This window comes from Simochromis diagramma, unplaced genomic scaffold, assembly GCF_900408965.1.
Source record: "Simochromis diagramma unplaced genomic scaffold, fSimDia1.1 OVJJ01000501.1, whole genome shotgun sequence".
NCBI classification, from domain to species: Eukaryota; Metazoa; Chordata; class Actinopteri; order Cichliformes; family Cichlidae; genus Simochromis; species Simochromis diagramma.
Genome location: NW_024387320.1, coordinates 4869649 through 4890466, shown reverse-complemented (window position 1 = coordinate 4890466; position 20818 = coordinate 4869649). Strand labels below are relative to the sequence as shown.

The 20818-nt window shown below is 45.7% G+C and overlaps 2 protein-coding genes across 8 annotated transcripts in view; both read left to right on the top strand.

Annotated features, from left to right (window-relative positions):
- si:dkey-100n23.5 (cyclic AMP receptor-like protein A) overlaps window positions 1-11625 on the top strand; it is a 53113-nt gene extending 41488 nt beyond the window's left edge. For all 4 annotated transcript variants that reach the window (XM_040005816.1, XM_040005814.1, XM_040005813.1 and 1 more), the window contains 2 exons: window positions 718-865; window positions 9075-11625. In XM_040005816.1, the coding sequence (XP_039861750.1) occupies window positions 718-865; window positions 9075-9236 (310 nt within the window). In that variant the 3' untranslated portion in view covers window positions 9237-11625. The remainder of the gene's footprint in view (window positions 1-717; window positions 866-9074) is intronic.
- Window positions 11626-13836: 2211 nt separating this feature from the next.
- bcor (BCL6 corepressor) overlaps window positions 13837-20818 on the top strand; it is a 38346-nt gene continuing 31364 nt past the window's right edge. For 2 of the 4 annotated variants that reach the window (XM_040005757.1, XM_040005756.1), the window contains exon 1: window positions 13837-13940. In XM_040005757.1, coding sequence (XP_039861691.1) covers window positions 13852-13940 — 89 coding nt within the window. In that variant the 5' untranslated portion in view covers window positions 13837-13851. Of the gene's footprint in view, window positions 13941-14401; window positions 18960-19010; window positions 20738-20818 lie in introns of those variants that run through there. The other 2 variants (XM_040005758.1, XM_040005759.1) reach the window with 2 other exon arrangements.

Genomic DNA, 20818 nt, shown 5'->3' with positions numbered 1-20818 from the left:
TAGTCGTGCCCCAGGTTTCCAGGCGCGGGGAAGGAAATTGAAAAGAAAGGAATAGCGGCTCACTCTCACGAGTCAAGATGAAAATGAGATATCCAGATAGATGAAACTGAATGCAAAGAAATGGGGGCGATATCTGAGTGAGGCCGAGCAGCGTGCGGGGGAAACGTGCGCGGAATGAAAAAGAAGGGAAAGATGGGATGGCGAAATTGTGGTCAGGAGAAGTAGGAAACTGAGATGAGAGAAAGGGGGTGAGAAGGAGAGGAAGGGAGTTGAGCGCTACACATCTCCCTGTCCTTGTAAAGTGCTGCGTGCTGTCGAAGCGGCAGCCAAGAATGTGTCAGCCCAGCCGTCTCACGCTGCCTAATGGGCTCTTAAACGCTGATATAAAGCTCACTCGCTCTTTCGCCCTCCCCTTTTCCTCTCTCTCTCCTTTTTCTGCCTCTGCCACTCACTCTCATTACTTCTCGTTCTCACCCTGTCCCTCACTCTGTCACTCACTTGTCCTCTGCCTCTCTTTCCCTCTCTTTCTGCTGCTCTATCAACCTCTCGCTCTCTGCCGTTCCCCTTTCCCCCGTTGCCGTCTTCCCCCTCTGATTTCTCCCTGAATTACTCCATCGTCACGTCTAAAGCTCTGCTCCTAGTTGTCTCTGTATTTACAACTTTTTTACGGGAGAACCTAAAACTTCTCTGTCTTCTCTTTTTTTCCTCCTCCTCCAGGCTCCATAACGCCTTCTACCCTAAGGCACCGTCCTTCTCCCTCACACTTCTGCACGTCCTGTCGGCACCACTCCACGGCCTGGCCAATGCCTTTGTGTTTGGCCTGGATAGGGATTGGTGGAGCCTCCTGAGCCCAACTGGCATGCAGGTAAACTTCACACACACCTGTGAGAACCGCATCGTTATTTAAATCTGGAGGCTATTTATACACAGTGGTTACGCTTGAATAGACACTCAGTCATCTTTCATGTGATTGCATACAGTAGATTGTTCAAAGGCTTGCACTGATGCGAATCAATCCTGGGTGACAAAAAATAAAGGTAAATACATGTCCGTGTCACTTGAAAATATTTAACCCAACACGCGAGGAACCAATCAGGCTGTTGCACTGACACGAGCTCTCAATTATACTGGTTTATACTGGTTGAAACTGTGCATTTGGTTAAATGCTTACAGTTCAGCGCTAAGTATGCAAACATGGTCACAATGTGTGCATTTACATGGACAGAGTATCCCAGGTTACCTAAGCTTATCCTGGTTTTAACCATATTCAGGATATGACACTTATATACATTTGATTAGGCATGCAAATAGTTCCTCACAGTTCATCTTCATAGCTACTAAACATAAGCCCAGGTGGCTTTGACCTGACTTGTTTCACTCTACATGTTGAGAAACAGGCATTCTGCAAACTGTCTTCTGTAGACTTGAATGTCTTGCTCCCACCATTATTTGTGTTTCTATGAGGTAACTTGGCTGGAACGTTCAGACACCTGGATGTGCTGTATAAGGGTACTTCAACATGTTCAGAAGCATATCCAGGTTTCTTAACACCTAGAACAAAGGCCCATTCAAGTGTCAGAAATAAAGACGCAAAGACAAAAACAGAGTACTTCTAAAAGATTGTCATAACCAGGATACGCATGTAGACACACTCAGCAACCACCCAATATGCAGCTGGTTAGCAGGTATAATTCAGTTTAACTGTAAAGTAATAGACACGTGAATTAAATGGGCAAATTTAAATCTGTGGTGACGGATTAAAAGTCTGGGATCACCAAAGTTTTCCAATACATTTTAGTCCTAAGAAAAAAACATCAGCTTTGCTGTGACATTTAGCAAAAATGATCGCTGGGATTACTCATTTGAATTATGTGAATTTCAGATTGAGCATCATTGTTATTCCTGCTGTTAGCGTGGTTTAAAATCCATTCCTTCAGCAGATCTATTCAGTCGGCAATGTCACAGATTCCACGTCTGAAAGGAGCTTTATAAAGCTCTGAATGCCATCTGTCCTCTGCAGTGTACCTTTGCTTACTCCTTTCAGGGACTCAGGTGGCTGAAGCCCATCCCAGCAAAGACATACGAATTGAAGGGCATCGAAATGAGTGGCTGAATTTTCTGTTTATACCAGTGTTGAAATGCTTACGTAAAGGAAGATGTTTAAGTTTAATGATGTGGTAATTCTACAAAAGTCATTTTACTTTTTTTTCCTTCTTTTTTTGCAACATCATCTTAGCCCTCTTCCCAGTGAGAAATAATTGCTTCAGGATTTGTAATTAGGCCATTTAACTTCCCACACTGACTGTTACCATCTGTTACAGGTGTTCACACGCCACCTGTACGGAAAATACTTGTTGGGTTTTGGTACAAACCCCCCCCTTTTTTTAAAGTGTAAAATGGCAAATTCAGGGCTTAGGAACATGTAATGAAGACAAGCTTTTCCAAAAAATTACGTGTATATATTATATTTAATTTCTCTCTTTTTTTAAAATTTGAACCACAAACCTGCGTGGTTGCATTTCAATAAACACCACAATCAATAGGGTTCTCCACAGATTTGTCTCAATCTGCAAACATTGACTGTATCTGCAGATACGAGCCAGAGCAGATATTGAACCGCAAACACAGAAAATTCTTTGTGGTCTTAGCTCACGCGTACACAAACGCGCACGCACGCACACAAACGCGCACGCACGCACACACACACATTGTCGCCTAGTCAGTACCACCAACCACGCTGATAACGGGTCGTGAGCGCAGTGTGGAAGACTGGAATGTGCGGTGTGACCTTCAGCCCAAATGTCAATGTTGCACTGTGGTGAGCGGAGAGAGAGAGACAGAGAAGTGAAACGGAATCTCAATGTGTTCGTAAATCACAGAGAAAACGCTGTTTGCGCGTCTCACGGAGAACGAGAGAGAAGGTGAGAAAGAAGATGACAGAGCGAGAGCGAGTGAAAGAGAGAGAGAGAAGGAGAGAGAGAGAGGCGGCGTGTGTTCGTGCGCTATCGTGACTAACAGCCGGTTGTTATTCATCTTGGCATGCGGCTCCCAGCAGCCCCCACACATCAGGTGTGAGATTGGCGGGGAAGAGAAGGGGGCGCGGGGGGGGGGGGGGGGGGGGTTTGGGAGAGAAGGAGGTGGGGGTGGTGGTGGTGTGGAGGGTTTTGCAACAGCGTCAAAACATTCCTCTCTCAAAGCGACGAATCTGCGCTTTCAACCCTACCCCCCACCCCCACCCCGGCCCTCCTAACCCTGTCTCCTCGTGCTCACTCACCAGCGCTCTCTCCCTCTCTGCCTCTGTTGCTGCTTGCCTGCAGTACATTTGCATGATTTAAAGGGTAGGCTCCTTTTTTCCTTCTCCCTAGGCTGTCTTCACTCTGCTCTCTCGTGCCGTACGTACTTTGGAAAAGTTGTTGGTGGCTGTTGCTTTGGGTAGGCGGAGAAAATCAGTTTAATTAAAGGTGACCTGTTATGCTCGTTCCCACCTTCATGTTTTTATTCCTGGACTCTGCGATAGTAGTCTTGCGTGATTTACAGCTCATAACGATCCATCATTATTCCGATTCGCTGCTCCTCATAAACAGAGGCTTTAAACAGCAGGTGGATGGGACCTTTGTGCTCACAGGCAGAGCTGTGTGCCTGAGATGACTACATTAGGGACAGCTGCTCTCTTTGACGTCATACAGTACCAGGAGCAAAAATGAAAAACAACACTGTCAGGGTGCCCGTGCTGACCTCTGTCAACCGTCGAAAGCAGCATAAATGGGAACTCGAGCAGTAGAACCGCACCACAGATAAATGGTAGAAGGTGGCCTCGTCTGATAAATCACATTTTCTTTTACATCACGTGGATGGCCAGGTGTGTGTACATTGCTTATCTGGGGAACACCTGGCACCAAGATGTGGTATAGGAAGAAGGCAAGCCAGTGGAGGCAGTGTGATGCTTTGGGCAATGTTCTGCTGGAAAACTTGGGTCGTGCCATCCATGTGGATTTTACTTATGATGCTATGATTATTACCACCTACCCTAAGCACTGTTTCCCTGATGGCTCTGGCCTCTCTCAGCAGGATAATGCTTCCTGCCACCAAGCAAAAATGATTCAGGAATGGTTTGAGGAGGACAAGTTTGAGGTGTTGACTTGCCCTCAAAATTCCTGATTGCAATCCAGTCAAACATCTGTGGGATGTGCTTGACAAACAAGTCTGATCCATGGAGCCCCCACCTCCCAGCTTACAGGACTTGAAGGATCTGTTGCTAACATCTTGGCACCAAATACCACAGCTCACCTTCAAGCCACTAGTGGACTCCATGCGTCGACTGTAATGTAATGCATTTGCTGTATCTGCATCCGCACCTGTACTTTGGGTAGAGACCTCTTAAAATGTTAGTTCACCCACAGTTTTTAATCTAACTCCACCCCCACGTATTAAAAATAAAATGAGGAAAAAGGGTGAGAAAGGGTGAGGAGAGGGCTGCCCACTCTCTTTTCCAGTCCAGAGAAAATGGAAAGAGACACATGTCTGCCACAGAGGGTTTATTTGAGGTGAAGAAATCCGTAATCAGCTGAAACAGACATTAATGTGGTGGAAGGCCATGCTGGTCCTGACCATCCTGGTCTCGTGCTGCATCAGTTCAAGCCTTTGGCTCCAGCGCGGATACTGCTTAAAGCTTCTGTGTGTCTTTGTCTCTCACTAAAAAGGGGGCATCTTGCCACCTTTATTGCTGAGCTATGTGAGGGTCTGGTGATGCTTTCGCAGCCCTCAAAAGCACAAGTCCAAACCACTGCACCAAAACTGAAAAACCCTAAGTAGAGCGTTTGCAGGAAATGGCAGACATTCATGTAAATGAGTTTCCATCATTCAAGTATGAAACACTAAGGGGTGGGAGGGGTTCTCCCACAGCTGATTTGAGCTGATCTGAGACATGTTGATGAGCCCTAAACAGTCTGACCTGTGGCAGTCTGGCTTTGCAAGGTTTAAAACAGTAGATTGCTTATTGAGCCATTTTCAAACAGTGACATTCAGGTTTTTATTATTTGCAAAGAAATGTCATTACCACCAGCACTGACGTGTTTCATCCCAGTAATAGTGACAGTAATATCATTAAGTTTATAGCTCAATAAACTCAACATTTAAGTGCGGAGTACCTTTTTAATATCCAATATGTTCAGTCATTCAAACATGCCTGGTACTGTGCCATTGGTATTTTTTAAACCTTGATACTGGACTCCAAGATTTTGAATTGTTCTCAGTTTATTAGGTTCCCTTTTGGCTTATGCAGCACATAGCAAAAAGGCATTATTATTGCTTTCCGTGGCCCTGCCAGTTTTGTTCTGCTCAGTGCATAGATAGCACATTAGGATGAGACAGTGCAGATAAAAGCACTTTTGTGAGTTCTAAGAAAGGCTCACGCATTTTATAGGGTATGGCAAAAATGTGCCATTTATTTGTTTCAGTGCTTGCAAATGGCCACTGGAGCAAATTGGCAGCAACGCTGAGTTTGGGCACCACATTTAGATCCCTCAAAACATCCACAATTTGTTCCACTCTCACTATGAAAAGTAGCTGCTTTGATTTGAATGGTGACGTGTGAAAGATCGTGATGCAGAGTTTGCTAAAAATAACTAATTTACATGTTTTTTAAAAAACCTTACAAAATAAATGATCTTGGCAGCCACTCGAGCAGCTCCCATGTCAACTAAAAATAAAACTGCAGGATGGAAATGAGATTAAATTTAATGGCATTTCAGGCTGATTATTAGGCTAGCATGCATGATTGTGAATACCACTGGGTTTCCCTGGGTCTAGACTCGCAGTGGACATGGGTCCTCGTCACTAGAGACATAAAAGCACAGCACACTCTGCCTGCACGATGTCTATTGGCCAGCTTCAGTTGAGAGATTGAGCAAAAACACAGGAAGCGCAGTGGCTTTCAGTACACTGTTTACTTTGAGCCATAGAAATTGTAGCTGTTAAATTTTTCAAATAGCCTTTGCTGCATACACCCACACATTTTCACTGCCATTCATTTTTTTCCCCCTAAATTTAGTTAGACACTGACCTTTAAGGTGAGTAAGCCTACCTGCCAGTTATGTTTCGTACTGCAGTGCAGAGAATTACAAAGTTAAGTAAAAGACTCGGCACACACCAGATTAAAACTCAAATCATGACACCAAAAAACAAAAAAAGAAATCGGACCAGGTCGTGATTTTAGCAGATATTTCCATTCCTCCTCGCTTCCTCTTGAAGCTAAATTTAAGCGTGAGGAGAGTCGGTCTAACTAAAACTAAAACTAACACACTTTCACTGAGAGGCCTCTTCTGGTTACAGATCTGATTCATGCATTCACACAACCAGGTTATTACTGTGAACAGAAGCGCATTTTTTTATTTATTTATTTATTTTTTTATTTTTAAACCCATTTTCTTCCATTAACCTGCTTCTTTGTCATGGCATCTCTTTCTTTATCTAGTCCTCGGTTTCCCCCACCCTCCTCCTCTTTCGCAGCAGTGAAGCCGCTCTTCTGTTTCTCCCTCTCTCTGCCCATCTCTGCCTCGCCGTACTCTTCTGCTGTCTCCTCTGTTCCCAGTACCCTGTTACAGCATCTCTGGCATTTATCTATCTTACATTATTTTTGCTGCTCTCCAGCATCTCCCTCCCACCTGTGTACTCTCCGTCTCGTTCCCTCTTCCTCTCGCTCCTACCCTGATATTGATCTGCATTCTAGCCATACAGCTGAACCGCCCGTGGCTCTGCAATGAGCTCACATCTCACTTCTCCTTCTCTGTGTTTATGAGTGTGCACGCAGGAAAGGAAGCTCTTCCAAAGCCCTACATGTCTCGGTATCGTGGCAATCTTAACGCAAAGCAGGCTGATTTTAAAACACGATTGTTGTTGTGGTTTTGGTGTTTTTTTTTTAGTGGAAACACCGCGTGCCCACACGAGCATGGCCCCCTTTTGTCCACCAATAACCGAAACTGCGCATCACAGCTGTCGTGTGTTAAGGAGAGGCAGACAAAGCCTTGTTACGCTGCTGAGGCTCAGCTGGTTAAACCTCTGTTCAGTCCTCCCCCTTGCTCTCTTATAGTGTATGTGTACTGTATTCCCTTCTGGCAGGGCTGCCAGTGAAACCCCAGCAAAAAAATATATAAATAAATAAATCCAAACTGCAGCAGCACATCTGAGGTTCAACCAGCCAAAGACGGCATATGTCACTCTGCGTTTCTTTACTCTTTTCTGGGTATTTCAGCAGAGTAGCCATCAGCACATCTCCCACTTACATGAATATTCCCATGCAGGTTTGTGAGCAGTCCTATTCATATGATCTGCAATGGAACAAGAGCTAGTCTTGGTAGCAATGTGGATTTTAAAATCCCAGTCTAAACTGGTCTAAACACCCTTCATCTTTCCATCCTACTGTAGCTCACATTGTCCTTCTGCAATGAAAAACCTGTGAACTGTGAGCTACTCTGGCTTGGCTCGGTAACAGTACTTTAAACAAAACATCTGCCAGTTGAATAAATGTAAATATAAAACAGCCAAACATCTGATTCGGTTTGCATAATCACACCATTCAAAAAGCATAAAAACAGTTGCTGTGCATTAATCACATTCCCGTTTCACAGTCACTAGCTCATCTGACAGAACCAAAGTCAGTGGAACCCAGAGACGAGATTTGTGCTGTGAATTTTGTAATGTTTGCGAGATTGAAAGGGGACAAAAGTCCCCCCCTCTCACCCAAACAAGCTTATGTAATTGTTCACTCTTGAGTTCCATAGGTAATTTTCTTTGTTAGTTCGAAAACAGCCCCACACTGAGGGGATTTTCAAGTACCAGTGAAGCAATTAAATGCAATCAAGGAAGGGAAGGGTGGTTTGACTGCATTATGAATGATTTCCAGGGCTTAGCAGAAGCCAAAACACAAGACAAGGTGTTTTGGCAGCTTAAAAGTTAAAATGTGGACCGTTATTCCCACTTTCATTTGGAATGGTGACTGAGATAAACAGGAAAATTCCAGATTTCCAGATCCAGTGTAATCTACTAAACGTTTTCCCGGTTTCAGTATTGTTGGCTAGGGCACTGTGCATCGATATCCCTGCTCACACGTACAAACTCAAATGAGCAGAATCTCATTTGCCTCTCATGAGCCTGACGTTTGTGAGCGTGTTTAGAAGCCTGCATATCATTTACATGCTCAGGCTTGACTGGACAGTTAGGCTATTTTCTCCCGCTACTCGCACACATCAAAGCAGTTCATGCTTAAGTGATGTAGGGCTGCACACTTTCTTCTTCAGATTTAGACGCTCATTAAAGTTTTATTGCACTGCCGTTGATTTTTTCTTTTTCTTTTTCATATTGTTTGAAGTACGCTGCTTTCATGGAATTTACAAAAGGTGGAATCTAGTGTTGTGCAGGATGACCAAAGATTCTAGCAGAGCCACAGTATGAGTCTTAAAATTAACTCTGCATAAGTGGCCCTTTACAGCGGCTCGTACTTCTCACACTAGTATATAGAATTTTAAGCATTTTAATGTCACCATAACAAAAGTTTTACTGTTGCGTCCCGAGGCAGAACATTCAATGCTTAACGACCTCAGTTGTTCCTCGTGCCATCCTATTCCAGCACACACTGCATTGAAAAGGCGGGATTTTGTTGGTCACACCACAGCGACCTTCACTTCCCACTCAGTCTGCTCAGCAAATCTCCCTCCGTGCAGTCTCGTCTCTTAGCCAAAATGAAATTGAAGTTGAATGGCCAACGTTTTGACACATTAAAGATTGTAACATGGATGCTTTAAAAACACAACAGACGGGGTTAAAGCGGTCCAGAGGTGCATGAGAAAATGAACTTGAAGGGGATTATTGGTTCTTATGGCCGGCGATCCACAGCTTCACGAAGACACCTTGGATATGCAAATCTGGGGTTTAATATTTTCATTTTTATCTACCTGGGGTAGTGTTTTTAGTTTAATGGCCAAAAACATTTGAGTCTTGAGCTTTAGTGTGAACATCCTTTCTACACCAGTACAAGTGGTGTGTACTAATTCCAAACTGTATGCGTGTCTGTTTTCTAGCTGGCTCTGCAGTCACGGCTCTGTGACAGAACACGGATTGGAGAGTACTACCCCGGGGCGGTGCGCTACACGCAGGCTGACCTGGCCGACCTCAGCGATGACGATGACACCAATGTGCTCTTCTACTCTCCTGACATGACCCTGAAAGACCGAGGGCCCTGAGAGAGCAGTAGGGAGGGAGAGCGAGGGAGACAAAAGAGATGGAGGGAAGGAACACGAAGGAGGGTCAGAGCCAGAGAGAAACGCAGCAGATTAGAAACTGAGAGGGAGGAAAAAGAGGTAGGGAGGGAATGGAAGGGAAGATTGTGGGGGACAGTCAGGCAGATAGGAGCCGGAGATGAGCTGTCAGGTTCCATTATTAATCCCCATCCTTTACTATTTAATATCCTAAAGACACACACACCACACATACTGAACAGAGCTCCAGCTCAGCGCATTACTACAAGAGAAGGGGAAGGACTAGGGCGCTGTAAAGATCCTCTCGATGTTAAACGCATCTGCTTCTTCCCAAAAAGGTCTTGAAACGATTTCCCTCTCTGCATCGTATTCTGTACGTCTGCAGCATTTCGGCATGCCAGAACAATAAAATGGAGAAAAAAAGAACCCATAAGGACCGCTGAAAGGCAATCATAACAAGGTGTTCCTTTAGCATTCTCTTTTCACGTCTCTGCAGGAGATTAGTTGAAAAGGAGGCCTTTAAGATGTATCCCGTGTGTCTGACGTGAAAGCATCTGCATCTACCCTGAGATTGATCCTGCTACTGAACAATTTTCTTGCCAACAGGGGGGATGTGGGTGCGGAGTTGAACTACAGAAGTGGGAGGGGTTATAAACAGTCAAGATGCCTCAACAGGGCAACTAAATCCCAAAGCACCCATGTCACCTTCCTCACAGTATTTGTTTTCTGCCTGTTTTTTGTTACTGTTGATGCAACTGCTGCACATGTATTCATTTCTGGAAGGTTATTTTGTATTTTTTTTTTAATGAAAAATACTACACTTGTTTGTTATAAACTATTTATATCAGATCAATGTATTGTACATATTTAACTGTACACTCTATTTTTGTACTTTGCCTTGGACCAGGATGAGATGAAACTTCTTTTCTTGGTCCAGATCTGCTGCTCGGCGGTGTCAGTCAAGCAGAGCCGAATTCAACACGCACAGCCTTATGAACAACTACAGAGAGATGCTTTTAGTCAAATAAATCCCCTCGTAGACACACACACGGATACTTTTTTATTTATTTATTTTTATTTGTTTCTTTAAGGTGCCTCTGCCAGCCTGTTTTGAAGTAAGGAACAGTGTCGCTGATTGTCAGGCTAATAGCGTGAACCACCTGCTGTGCTCTGCCACAGCCCATTTGGTTTTTTCTGGTTTCAAGCCTTCGTTACGGTCGGATCTCTCCCAGCCGTCAGCTCCGTCTTTGCCAAACTGAACTACGAAAACCAACTCTTGACCTTTTTGTTTTAAATCTTTTCTGCCGAGTGTCAGCCACACCTGGGTGAAACTTTGGTTTGCAGTTCACAATCACACCACCGTATCACCCACACTGCCCCCCCCCCCCCCCCCCCGGCACTGTTGCTGGTTTGATTTGGCTGCGCACTCCATCAAATAAATGAGCAGGAGAGACATTTCATAACAAAGCTGAGACTAGGCCTGTTTATTTCATTTTCACATTGATGCCATTCCTCATTCCCACTTGCCTGCCTGCAAAGTGTTTGTCTGTTTATGTGTATGTACATTCAGGCATGTTTTAGGTGGGGCCTGCTTAAATAATGGATATTAATTATTGGTCGGACTCTACCGGACCCTGCCCATCTCCAAACGTTATTAACTGGATTTTGATTAATGGATCATGGGCAACGTGTCCTCCGGAAAACCAGATCTTTTTCCTCCACGTGCGTAGACAACACAGCTTGCCCACAAACGTGTGAACACATCGAGCCCTGCGCCCCCACTTCATATAAAGATCCCGTGAAATAAGCGAATCTCCCTGTCACGCAAGAAGAATTATTATTCCCCCCTCATATCGTCGCATGCGCCGTAATTGGATACAATTTAACACCCGCGGCCCACGGGCATGTCAGCAGGCGCACTGCCTACTATTAGCTCGCCTCGCCTCGCCACCCTATCATTTGTCAGATCAGTGTTTGTGTGCTCCTGGTGCCTTTGTGTGTGTGCGCATGTGTGTGTGCGTGCGTGTGGCTCGAGAAACCGGAGCCATTGTTGGAGTCCGGCCATGACCTAGCTGTGACGCACAGAAACAGAGAGGAGAGGAGAAGTGGAGAGAGAGGGGAGAGGCGACAGCGCAGCAGCAGACGCTGAAAAACAAGCTGGAGCTCTGTCACCTCTGAGCCAAAGGGAGGCAGGCAGGCAGTCCTGATGGGTGTTTGTGGCTGCTCTGCTCTGCTTCCACAGGGAGCCCTGTCTGCTGTTTTTTTTTTTGGTTGTTGTTGTTTTGTTGTTGTTTCTTTAGAGCCCCGGCAGTATTTACAGGCATCGTTGGGGGAGGGTATAACCTCCTAATACCAGCTCACCGGCTGCTTACAGTAAAAAAAAAAAAAAAAAAAAAGGCTGAAGAAGGTTAATGAGGAGATTACAGCATGACTGATCTAAATAATTGAGTGGAAGTTGTTGCAAATGTAGAGAAACCTGTAAACTGGGCTCCTTTCCCCCCATGCCTCTCAATTTGTGGCCTAGTGCAAGACCCCTACCCCCTTCTTATTATTATTAACCTTTTGCCCAGGTGGTCAACCAACAGGTCAATGTGGCCATTTTTGTGGTCATAAAAACAATACCAAATGCTATAAAAGTTGACTGCAGTGTACAAAAATCTTAAAACTGTCTTTCACGCATGGTCATCAAATCTGGCAAAACCAGAGTAGCAGCTGCAAAAGTTTCTTACTCTGCTGTAACAGTAAGAAACTACTCGGTTTTTGATATCTGTATAGGGGCACAAAAGATGGATTTTAGCCTAGTCTCTTCTTTTAAGGTGTTGGTATTGGTGTTGTTTGAGTGCTTAAATATCTAGAAGAAGAGTGTGCAAAATCCTCAGGTCCTCTTAACGCTGACCTTGGGTCTGTGATCATTTGCTCAGAGCAGATCTGATCAAACTGTAAATACAGAACAAATATCACCAAATACCAAAATTCTATTTTTGGGGAGCGCAGCTTTATTAAGATGTGAAAATGCTCTAAGTGTATGTTCCACGTGGTTTTTCCAGGCGTCACTAAAAACGAGACGGATTTGCCCAATCACAGTGCAGTTTGGAACAAAATGATTCAGTGTCTACACAAATGTGAATCCACTTATGTGACAGATACCATCAGGTTCCATTTAGAGTATGAACCAGGATTTCGTAAAAGCTGAAATGATCAATTTCCCCCAGATGCTTCGACTCAGCCGGTTCTCTTCTCAGGGGGTGTTATTTTGACTGCTGGCACGGATCATTAACGCACAGTGTCCTTTGGCTTCTGTGCGTAAAGCGCTGAGATGGTCGCTCGTTCCCAACTCATATTTAACGCACAGGGCTACCAGTTTGAAGGGGAGGGTTTTACACGGAACCACGATCCTTGCCTTAATATAACCAAGTAATTTTTAGCACTAAAACCAATCAGGAAAAAAAACGTTAAAAACGCTGGTCTGCAGGAGGACAGGCCTGCCACTAAAAAAATTGCACCCTAATCTCTCTGCCATTGCAGTCACGACTGCTGCGTCGAGATGTCGAAGGTCACCTTCTGCGTAACGGCTTTGACAAAATCGCGTCATATTACGAGAAGGCACTGAGGTACCTACGAAGTTCTAGCCACAGACCAAATTAGTACATTAAGAGAATTTTGAAAACAAAAAAGTTGCATCCACTCGGAATTCAGTATAATGTACTAGAAAATAGTCCAAACGCCCCTCACCATCACGCATATCCCCAAATCCTTAATATTTGTGTTGCCTCCCCAATGCAAACACACAAAGCCAGAAGCAGCTTTGCTTCTTTTCTGTCGATCAGTTAATCGACCAGGCGTCATTGTTCCAGCCCTATAATCTAAACATCGCATGCAGTCTCTCCTAGTGCTGCCAACAGGCTGCACGATCCTTTCAGGTTTTTCATTTTAACCTCTGAGGATTTGGTCCAAAAATATCAGTATAAGCTGTGCAGAAAACCTGCCTGTGTGTGACTCGAATAATCCCCTGAAATTCGAGAAACACCACCAATGACGTGACCTCGGTGGCCGCGATCTTTCCTATTTATAGCTGTCGCTTGCGAATCGTCTGTTTAACGTCCCTATCTCCCAGCGTGTCGACCGCAGGCCCGCTACTGCTGCTGCCTGAGCACAGTGCAGCAGCGAGCGGCGCTTTAAGCGCTGCGATCCGGCCCCGAAAGAGTTAAATTAATCTCTTTCTCTACCCTCGCTCTCTCTCAACACACACACAGGCTGCCACCGCCCCAGATAACAGAGGGGCGCCTCTCCCCAGCCAGCCAGCCTCCGCTAATCGCAGTGGCAGGAGGGGGGAGTGGAGTGCCGGCGGCCTCTCACAGCGCTGGGCTTTTTATTGACGCTGCCTGCCTGTGTGTCTGTGTGTGTGTGTGCATGCTTGTGGGTGCGTGTCAGAGCGAGAGAGAGCTATAAAGAGGTGTGTGCGTGTTTCCGTGCGCGCGCGCGCGTGTGCGCTCCCAGCCAGCAGCGGAAAGCAGGCAGAGGCGGGGAACTGGGAGGGTGGGTGGCGAGGTTATGAGCGGAACTCGACAGAGGCCGACAGACGAGAGAGAAGGAGGGGAGGATGAGGAGGAGGGAAGGCGGGGGGGGGGGAGATCTTTCTTGTGCTGCGCTGCTGAGAGCCGCCACCGCTTCTCCTTCCTCTCAGATAAGGTTCGTTTGAAGGTTTTCATATTCTCCAAAAAAAAAAAGAGCGAGAGAGGGAGACGGGTCTGTTCAGTGTTCTATGCGCGCGCATTTGGAAGCGGGGATTGCCGTTTCTAATCCCCACCACCCCATCCAAGGGCGAAATAAGAAATGCGTGACAGGGATCGCATTTTTTTATGTCATGAGCCCACTGATTGATCGCATCGATGAATTTAGCAGCCCTATTGATTAGGGCTTAATCTATAGGTTAATGTCTCTCAGCGCTCCAATTATTCTCTCTCTCTCCCTCTCTCGCTCGCTCTGCTTCTCTCGCGAGCAGCAGCGTTTTGGCTCGGAGCCACGCTCGCCCTGCCGCGCCAGGCTGTAATTATCCCCGGTGAGGCCGCGCTAACACAGCGTGGCGCGCCTGTGGGGAACCGGTTAGCCCTACAACACCGGGGTGGGGGGGCAGCGGTGCGCGCATGTGCGTGCCAGAGCGTGTGCGCGCGCTCGTGATCGTGCGCTGGTGTGGCACAGAGGGAGAGAGAGCGGCTTCTGTGTTGATATTTCGGTAGCCTGTATCAGAGCGTATTTCGAGTCCTCGCACGAACCGCGGAGCTTTGAATTGCAGATTAGACAAAAGTGATTTAAAGCAACTGATGGCGGGGCCTTACACTTAGGAAGGAGAAGAAAAGAAAAAAAAGTCACGATTAGTTATTAGATATGCAAATGAGCCCCCCCTCCAGGTGTCCACGCTTTAGCGCAGTCACCGTTTTTAAGGTGAACTCGAACAAAGCAAAACATCAGTGAGTGTGGACTGTCGTGAACGGCGTGCTCCAAGCGAGCATAGATCTATTGATTGCACACGTGCACATGTCCGGGCTTGTGCGTGCTAGCGAGTGTTCAGGCAAGTTTCTGTGTTTGAGTTGCAGTAAGCGATCCATAACGATCTGCAGGTGGATTGTGCTGATTAGTACCGGCTGCTGTGGACTGAGCTGCGTGCAAAGAGCTTCCTGCAATCTGAGCCCGCCTGCCTAACTGGAGTGTGTGTGTTTGTGCGTGCGTGTGTGTTGGCAGTGAGCCCCCTTAAAAAAATGTGTGTCGGCGCTGTGTGGCTTTATGTCTCCGTTTTTAGGCAACTGACAAAACGTGCGCCATGCGAACTGCGTGTTTTGCCAGGCCGCTGCTGCTTCAGTGTCTGATTGCAACAGCAGATGGCTGGATCGCTGTGACCCCCCAGAGTGCAGCACTTTCCACACCAGGATGCATCTGTGTCTGCGCGCGTGTGTGATCACGCTGTTTTGGTTCTTTTAACAAGATGCACAGGTTACATGCGTGCTTTTCTGACATGACATAAAATGGCAGTGAGAGGAAGGCATCACGATTTAAAGCGGGATGTTTTGTCACTCTCATCCACTGAGAGGGTTTTCAAAGGCACATGCTGTTCTCAGGGCTGGCTTTTCAAACCGCAAAGTTCACACACAGCCATAAAAGTGAGGCCATTATGAAAAAAGAAAAAAAGGGCTGGACTCGCTCTCCCCAGACCTGTTTATGTGTCTCCCTCAGACTCTCTGTCAGCGAAGGTGTTTTTCTGGAGCTGCAGCTGTGTGTTTTTGTGTCCAGCGCCAGAAATCTGGTTTGGCCTGCGGTTTCTCCCAGCAATATTCATCCTAATCCAGTTTCCCAGTGAGTGATGGAGAGAGCCACTTGCCATCAGCGCCCCTTGAGTCAGAGCTGGAGGGGAGAGAAGAGAGAGGAGGGTGTGTGCAGTGATGTCTGTCTTTCCAAAATACCCTCTGACTTCCTTTTTCCTGCCTCTAGACTCTGTCACGTGAGCACTGTAGGTTTTCCATATTTGTAAACGATCTTTCTGAGAGAATTCTTGGTGACTTTGTATTAAATGGAGCCTCATAATAAAGCATACTGTCGGGACGGTTGGACAGTTCTGAAAAGTAGCCCGTCAAATCCCTTTATAAGCCAGTATTTACACTAACAGCACAAACAGCCCGTGCTTTGCTAGGAGATCTCAGGGTTGCCAGGTTGGATCCTACCTGCAAAAATCTGGGCAGCAGAAGTAAATGGGACATATGGTGCAATGTGGCTGAACGTGTAGAGCATGACACTCACTTTGCCAAGGCTAAAGATGGTGTTATATGTAGTGGGGGGAAATAAACGTTGGCATATTTCTTTAGCCTGGAAAGAAACATTTTAGCAGAACCAAAATCTGGCTACAGAGCTACGAGGGCAGTTTGTCACATGCCAGCTGCCGCTTGTAACTACATAAATAATACATCTTAACCAGGATAGTCCAGAATGCGTAGTTTAGAGTCTCGGCTTGCTGTGTTTGATGGAATAAGAAGATTATTGTGCGTCCTGGGCCTTTTCTTCAAAGTGTTATTGCAATTTCGTTACCTCCCTTAGATCCACAGGAAAAGTGGAGGAGAAAGCAAAACACAACCAGCAGTGACTGAATGTTAAAGTTTATCTTACAAGTCTCATTCAGCCAAGTTCATTATCTTCTTTTTTTCTTAAGAAAGACTCAAATATTGCCTAATTCTTCTATTCTTGTTTAATGTAATCCATTCATTGTCACGCTCCTAAAACCAACATGAAAAGTCTATTGGATGGTGTGTGTTATGTGTTACACACAGTCCCATCTGTCAGCAGCTCCTGTTCAGCCTCTCCTAAAGTGAGGTATTTGAACGACAAGCTACATCCTCGCCAGCTGGTGAAATAGGAGTGGGCAACAGCTCCTGGGAAACCGTGACGTGAACCTGCTCTGTGGCAGTGAAGCTTTCTGTCATCGTTAACCTTCAAGGTCAAAGGTGCCAAGCATGCGGCCTGTGGGCTCAGAAGTGGTTCGCTAAAAGGTCCAAATCTGTCCAAAGTGTGAAGATTTCTAATGAAAGGCAGAGGAGGATGTCAGGACTTCTCATTGCATTTTTCTTTTTCCTGCACCAGGAAGTGTTGTGTTGCAATCCAAACAAGAGGTCTGAATCATTTTCATTTTTCAAACTTTCCTGCTTACAAAGATAATAACCACGGCCTACCATAGCAGTGGTTACACCATAGGGCCGTGCCCACGTGTTTCACTTGGTCACATTGGTAGTGTTTCATTGTAATGAGAGCAAAGAGCCCATCATACTTCTGTTTCTTAACTGTTTCTTCTGTTCCTTCTTTGTGGAACCAGCTCCCAGTTTGGGTTTAGGAGATAGACACACTCTCTGCTTGTAAGATTAGGCTTAAAACTTTTCTTTTTGATAAAGCTTATAGTTAAGGTTGGATCTGGTGACCCTGAGTCCTCCCTTAGTTACACTGCAGTAGGTCTAAGCTGCTGGGGGCTTCCCACGATGCACTGAAAATTTCTTCTTCACCCACCTCTTTTCACTCACTACGTGTTTATACTCCACTTTCTGTGTTTTCAGTGTGTCTTTGTACTGTCTCTCTCCCATCACACCAAACCAGTTGCAGTGGATGGCTGCCCCTCACTGAGCCTGGTTCTGCTACAGGTTTCTTCCTGTTAAAAGGGTTGTTTTTTTTTCTTATCACTGTCACCAAGCCCTTCTCATATGGGGATCGTCTGATTGTTAGGATTTTCTCTGTATTATTGTATTATCTATACCTTACAGTGTGAAGTGCCTTTAGACACCTGCACTTGTGATTTGGCCTTATGCAAACAAAATAAAACTGAAGTGGATAGAGCCCACTCTAGATGAAATTTTAGTTTATGTTCTAAATGTGGCCCGTGAACTTAAATGACAACTTAAATGTCAGAGTATGGCTTCATTTTGCAGTCACATCGGTAGTGATTTGATTGGAGTCTTGTTGCAGCAGCTTTAGAGTTATGTCAACAACAGTGCATGACTCAGTCCCGTGCTACTTTATCTGATAAAAGCTGACTCAGATTTAGATTTCTTTGTCAGACTTTTTCTGCTTCTTTATGAATGTTTTCCTGTCTCTCTTCTCTCACCATCAACTGCTCAAGGCAGACAGCTTTCCCCTCCCCGAGCCTGCTTCTGACAGAGATTTTTTCCTGTTAAAAGGGAGTTTTTCCTTCTCGCTATTGCCAAGTGCTTGCTCACAGGGTATCATCTGATTGTTTGGCGCTTTCTCTTTCCTTTTGAAGGTCTTTATCTTACAATATAAACTACCTTGAGACACCTGTTCTTGTGATTTGGTCCTGTACAAATCAATCTACATTGAATTGATTATACTTTTTCAGGTTCTGCAGGGCAACACCTGGTGCGTCAGTGGACAAGCATCATTTAAGTGAAGCAAGGCGTTTCCTTTTTTCACGCTATGCTGAAATTATTCTGAATGCAGCCTTGTTGTACAGCAGCACCAGCATAGACAGCTCACTAACTCAAGCTTTTTCATTTGTCTGAAGACACACAGGTGAAAAAGAAGTGTTAAAAAAAAGTGTGTCTGGTTGTACATATGTGGTCATAAAATGAAGGAAGGAACTGCAGAGAGGTTTAACCAGCTGAGACTGAGCAGAGTAACCCGCCTGCCCCACTTCTTGCCAGATGTTGGCTGAGATGCACGATTTTATAGGTTGTTGACCAAAAAAAAGAGAATTAAAAAGCAATTAAACCATTTTTCCTATTGATTAAACATTTCAACACGAATGACAATGATTTTAACACCTCGCAAACGGCGCTTTCACATCGAGTTGGTTAAGCGTGAACACGGGGCTCAGCTGTCTTGTGGTTTAGCAGCTGTGGTTGCAGTGGGATAGGTCTCATTTTTGAGAGGTACAGGTGGAGCTGATCAGAGCAAACGTGCCCGGCAGTTCACCCTGAAGTTATTTAGGTTTGGGAGAAAAAAAATAAAAAATAAAAGGCTCTTTAAATTGCCTGCAATAGAAACTTGCACCATGGCTTTTTCACCTCGAGTTATGTCCAGCCTGAAAAAGCATTGCTCTTGTCGTGCACCCAGCTACCTTTTCTTTTCATTTCACAGAAGAAGCCCTTCTCTCAATTCCACGTGCTCTGACGCCAAACTTTTGGCCTTTGCGATGAGTTGAGCTTCTAAACGCGTCCATATGTGAGTGCTCTGTGAGCTTTGTTTATTTGTGTGTGACTGTCTGGTTTAACTCCTACTTTCAACAGCTGTGGCAAATGCAGCCAGACCTTCCATTGCCAAGTCTCCCTCTTTTCCTACTCCTACTCTGCTTCTGTCTGTCTGTTTTTCTGTCTGTGTGTCTGTCTGTTGGCTTTCCTCTCTTTCTGCCTGGAGCTCTCTCTCTCTCCCCTACACACACACACACACACCCATGCAGGCACACGATCCACACACCTCAGGCTTGATATTCATAGCCTCCTCCTCCTTTACTTGACATGGGAGCCTTAACAGATGTGCCCCAGCCTTGAGCAGCTTCCCCCTCTCTCCCCCTCTTCTCTCTGTGTCTCTACTGCCTTGTACTTCGCTGATTTTACCTTATCTCATCTCAGGGAGAAAACGGACCAAACTGGCATTTAATTTGAAAATAAAACAGTGGAGTCAAAATTAGAACATTCACGAAGAAGTGGATGAAATAAGGAAGCTAAGAAGATGCTGCTGTTAAAAACATAACCCCCCATGTATGTGTGGTTAGGTTAGAGTATCGGGCAATCTTAATTACCTTCACTCAATCAAGAGACAGAAACAGATTTACATGCATATATGTAACTTTTCGTTATGTCTCTTTATATATTTAAACATAAATGTCCCTGTATCTGTTACCAAACTGCACATTGAGATCTAGAAACCCAAGTTCTTCATTGAACTTTTCCTTTAGTCAAATACCTATTTTCATTTTTCATCACTGAATTATTCTCGGTTAAAACCTCAGCTATTCCTGTTTTGGAGTTTCGGCGGATCTCGTGTGTGTGTGTGTGTCGGTGTTTCTGTGTGTGTCTCTCTTTGCGCGTGCGCGCGCAGTGAGTGCCGTGAGCTGGAGGCTTATGGTAATTGCGGTCTCCCGACTGGCCTTCTGGGTAGAGCTGCGCGAGTGGGAGTGGAACGAGCCGCACGGTCTCGGCAGCGCTCATCCATTCTGTGCGGCACTCCCCGTACAGCTCCGTGCGTCCTCGGTGCGAACCGAGGGCTCCGACCGGGCTGTTGTCTACGATCCTCGAAGGAAACGCGCGGGACGGAAAGCTACGCGGAATAACCTTCAGCAAACCCTCTGCGACACAGATTCCGCCGTCGGAGAGGACATGGAGTGACGGAGAGCTGGAGAAAGGGGCTTTTTCCGAGGACGGCGTGCTCCGCTGAAACCCAACATGGCGCTGCTGCGCGGTACGGCCGAGCTGAATTAATTTCTCCGCGATTCCGCCGACCTCGTCACCTGTATCCTTCAGGGGTCCGGGCCATACGGCGCAGTGCTCTCCGACTTAAAGGACCTTAACGGATTTTCTTTAGTGGATTTCTCTGTATCCTGCCGTTTGTTTTTGCTCGGCGCAGGATCTTTTTTTGTTTTTGCTTTATGGAAACCCAAGTGACATTTTCAGCAGCAAAAACTCCTCTTGAAACATAGTGGAATGGATGAGAGCTGCTTGTAGACAAAAGAATAAAGACCCAAAGCTTTATATGTAAGACTTGTTTTGTTTTATGACAAGTGAGTAACCTGTTAGGCACTTTTAGTTGTTTTTTTTCTCCCTCTGGCCGGGATCGTCTGTCTCCAGCGGACAGGACCGTGACCGGGCAAGTCTACGTACGCACGGATCGCTGCCCTTCCAGTTAACTTGGAAAAAAAAACAGGGGGGGGGAAGAAGAAAAGAAAAAATAAGGCGTGAGTTGGGGCGCGCTGAGCACGGTTGGAACTTGCACCAATTAACCAGGTGAGGCAATCAATGGCAAATCAGAACCTATTTTCCTTAACGTGTGTCTTTGATGTGAAATCCCTCGCGTGACGATCGAAA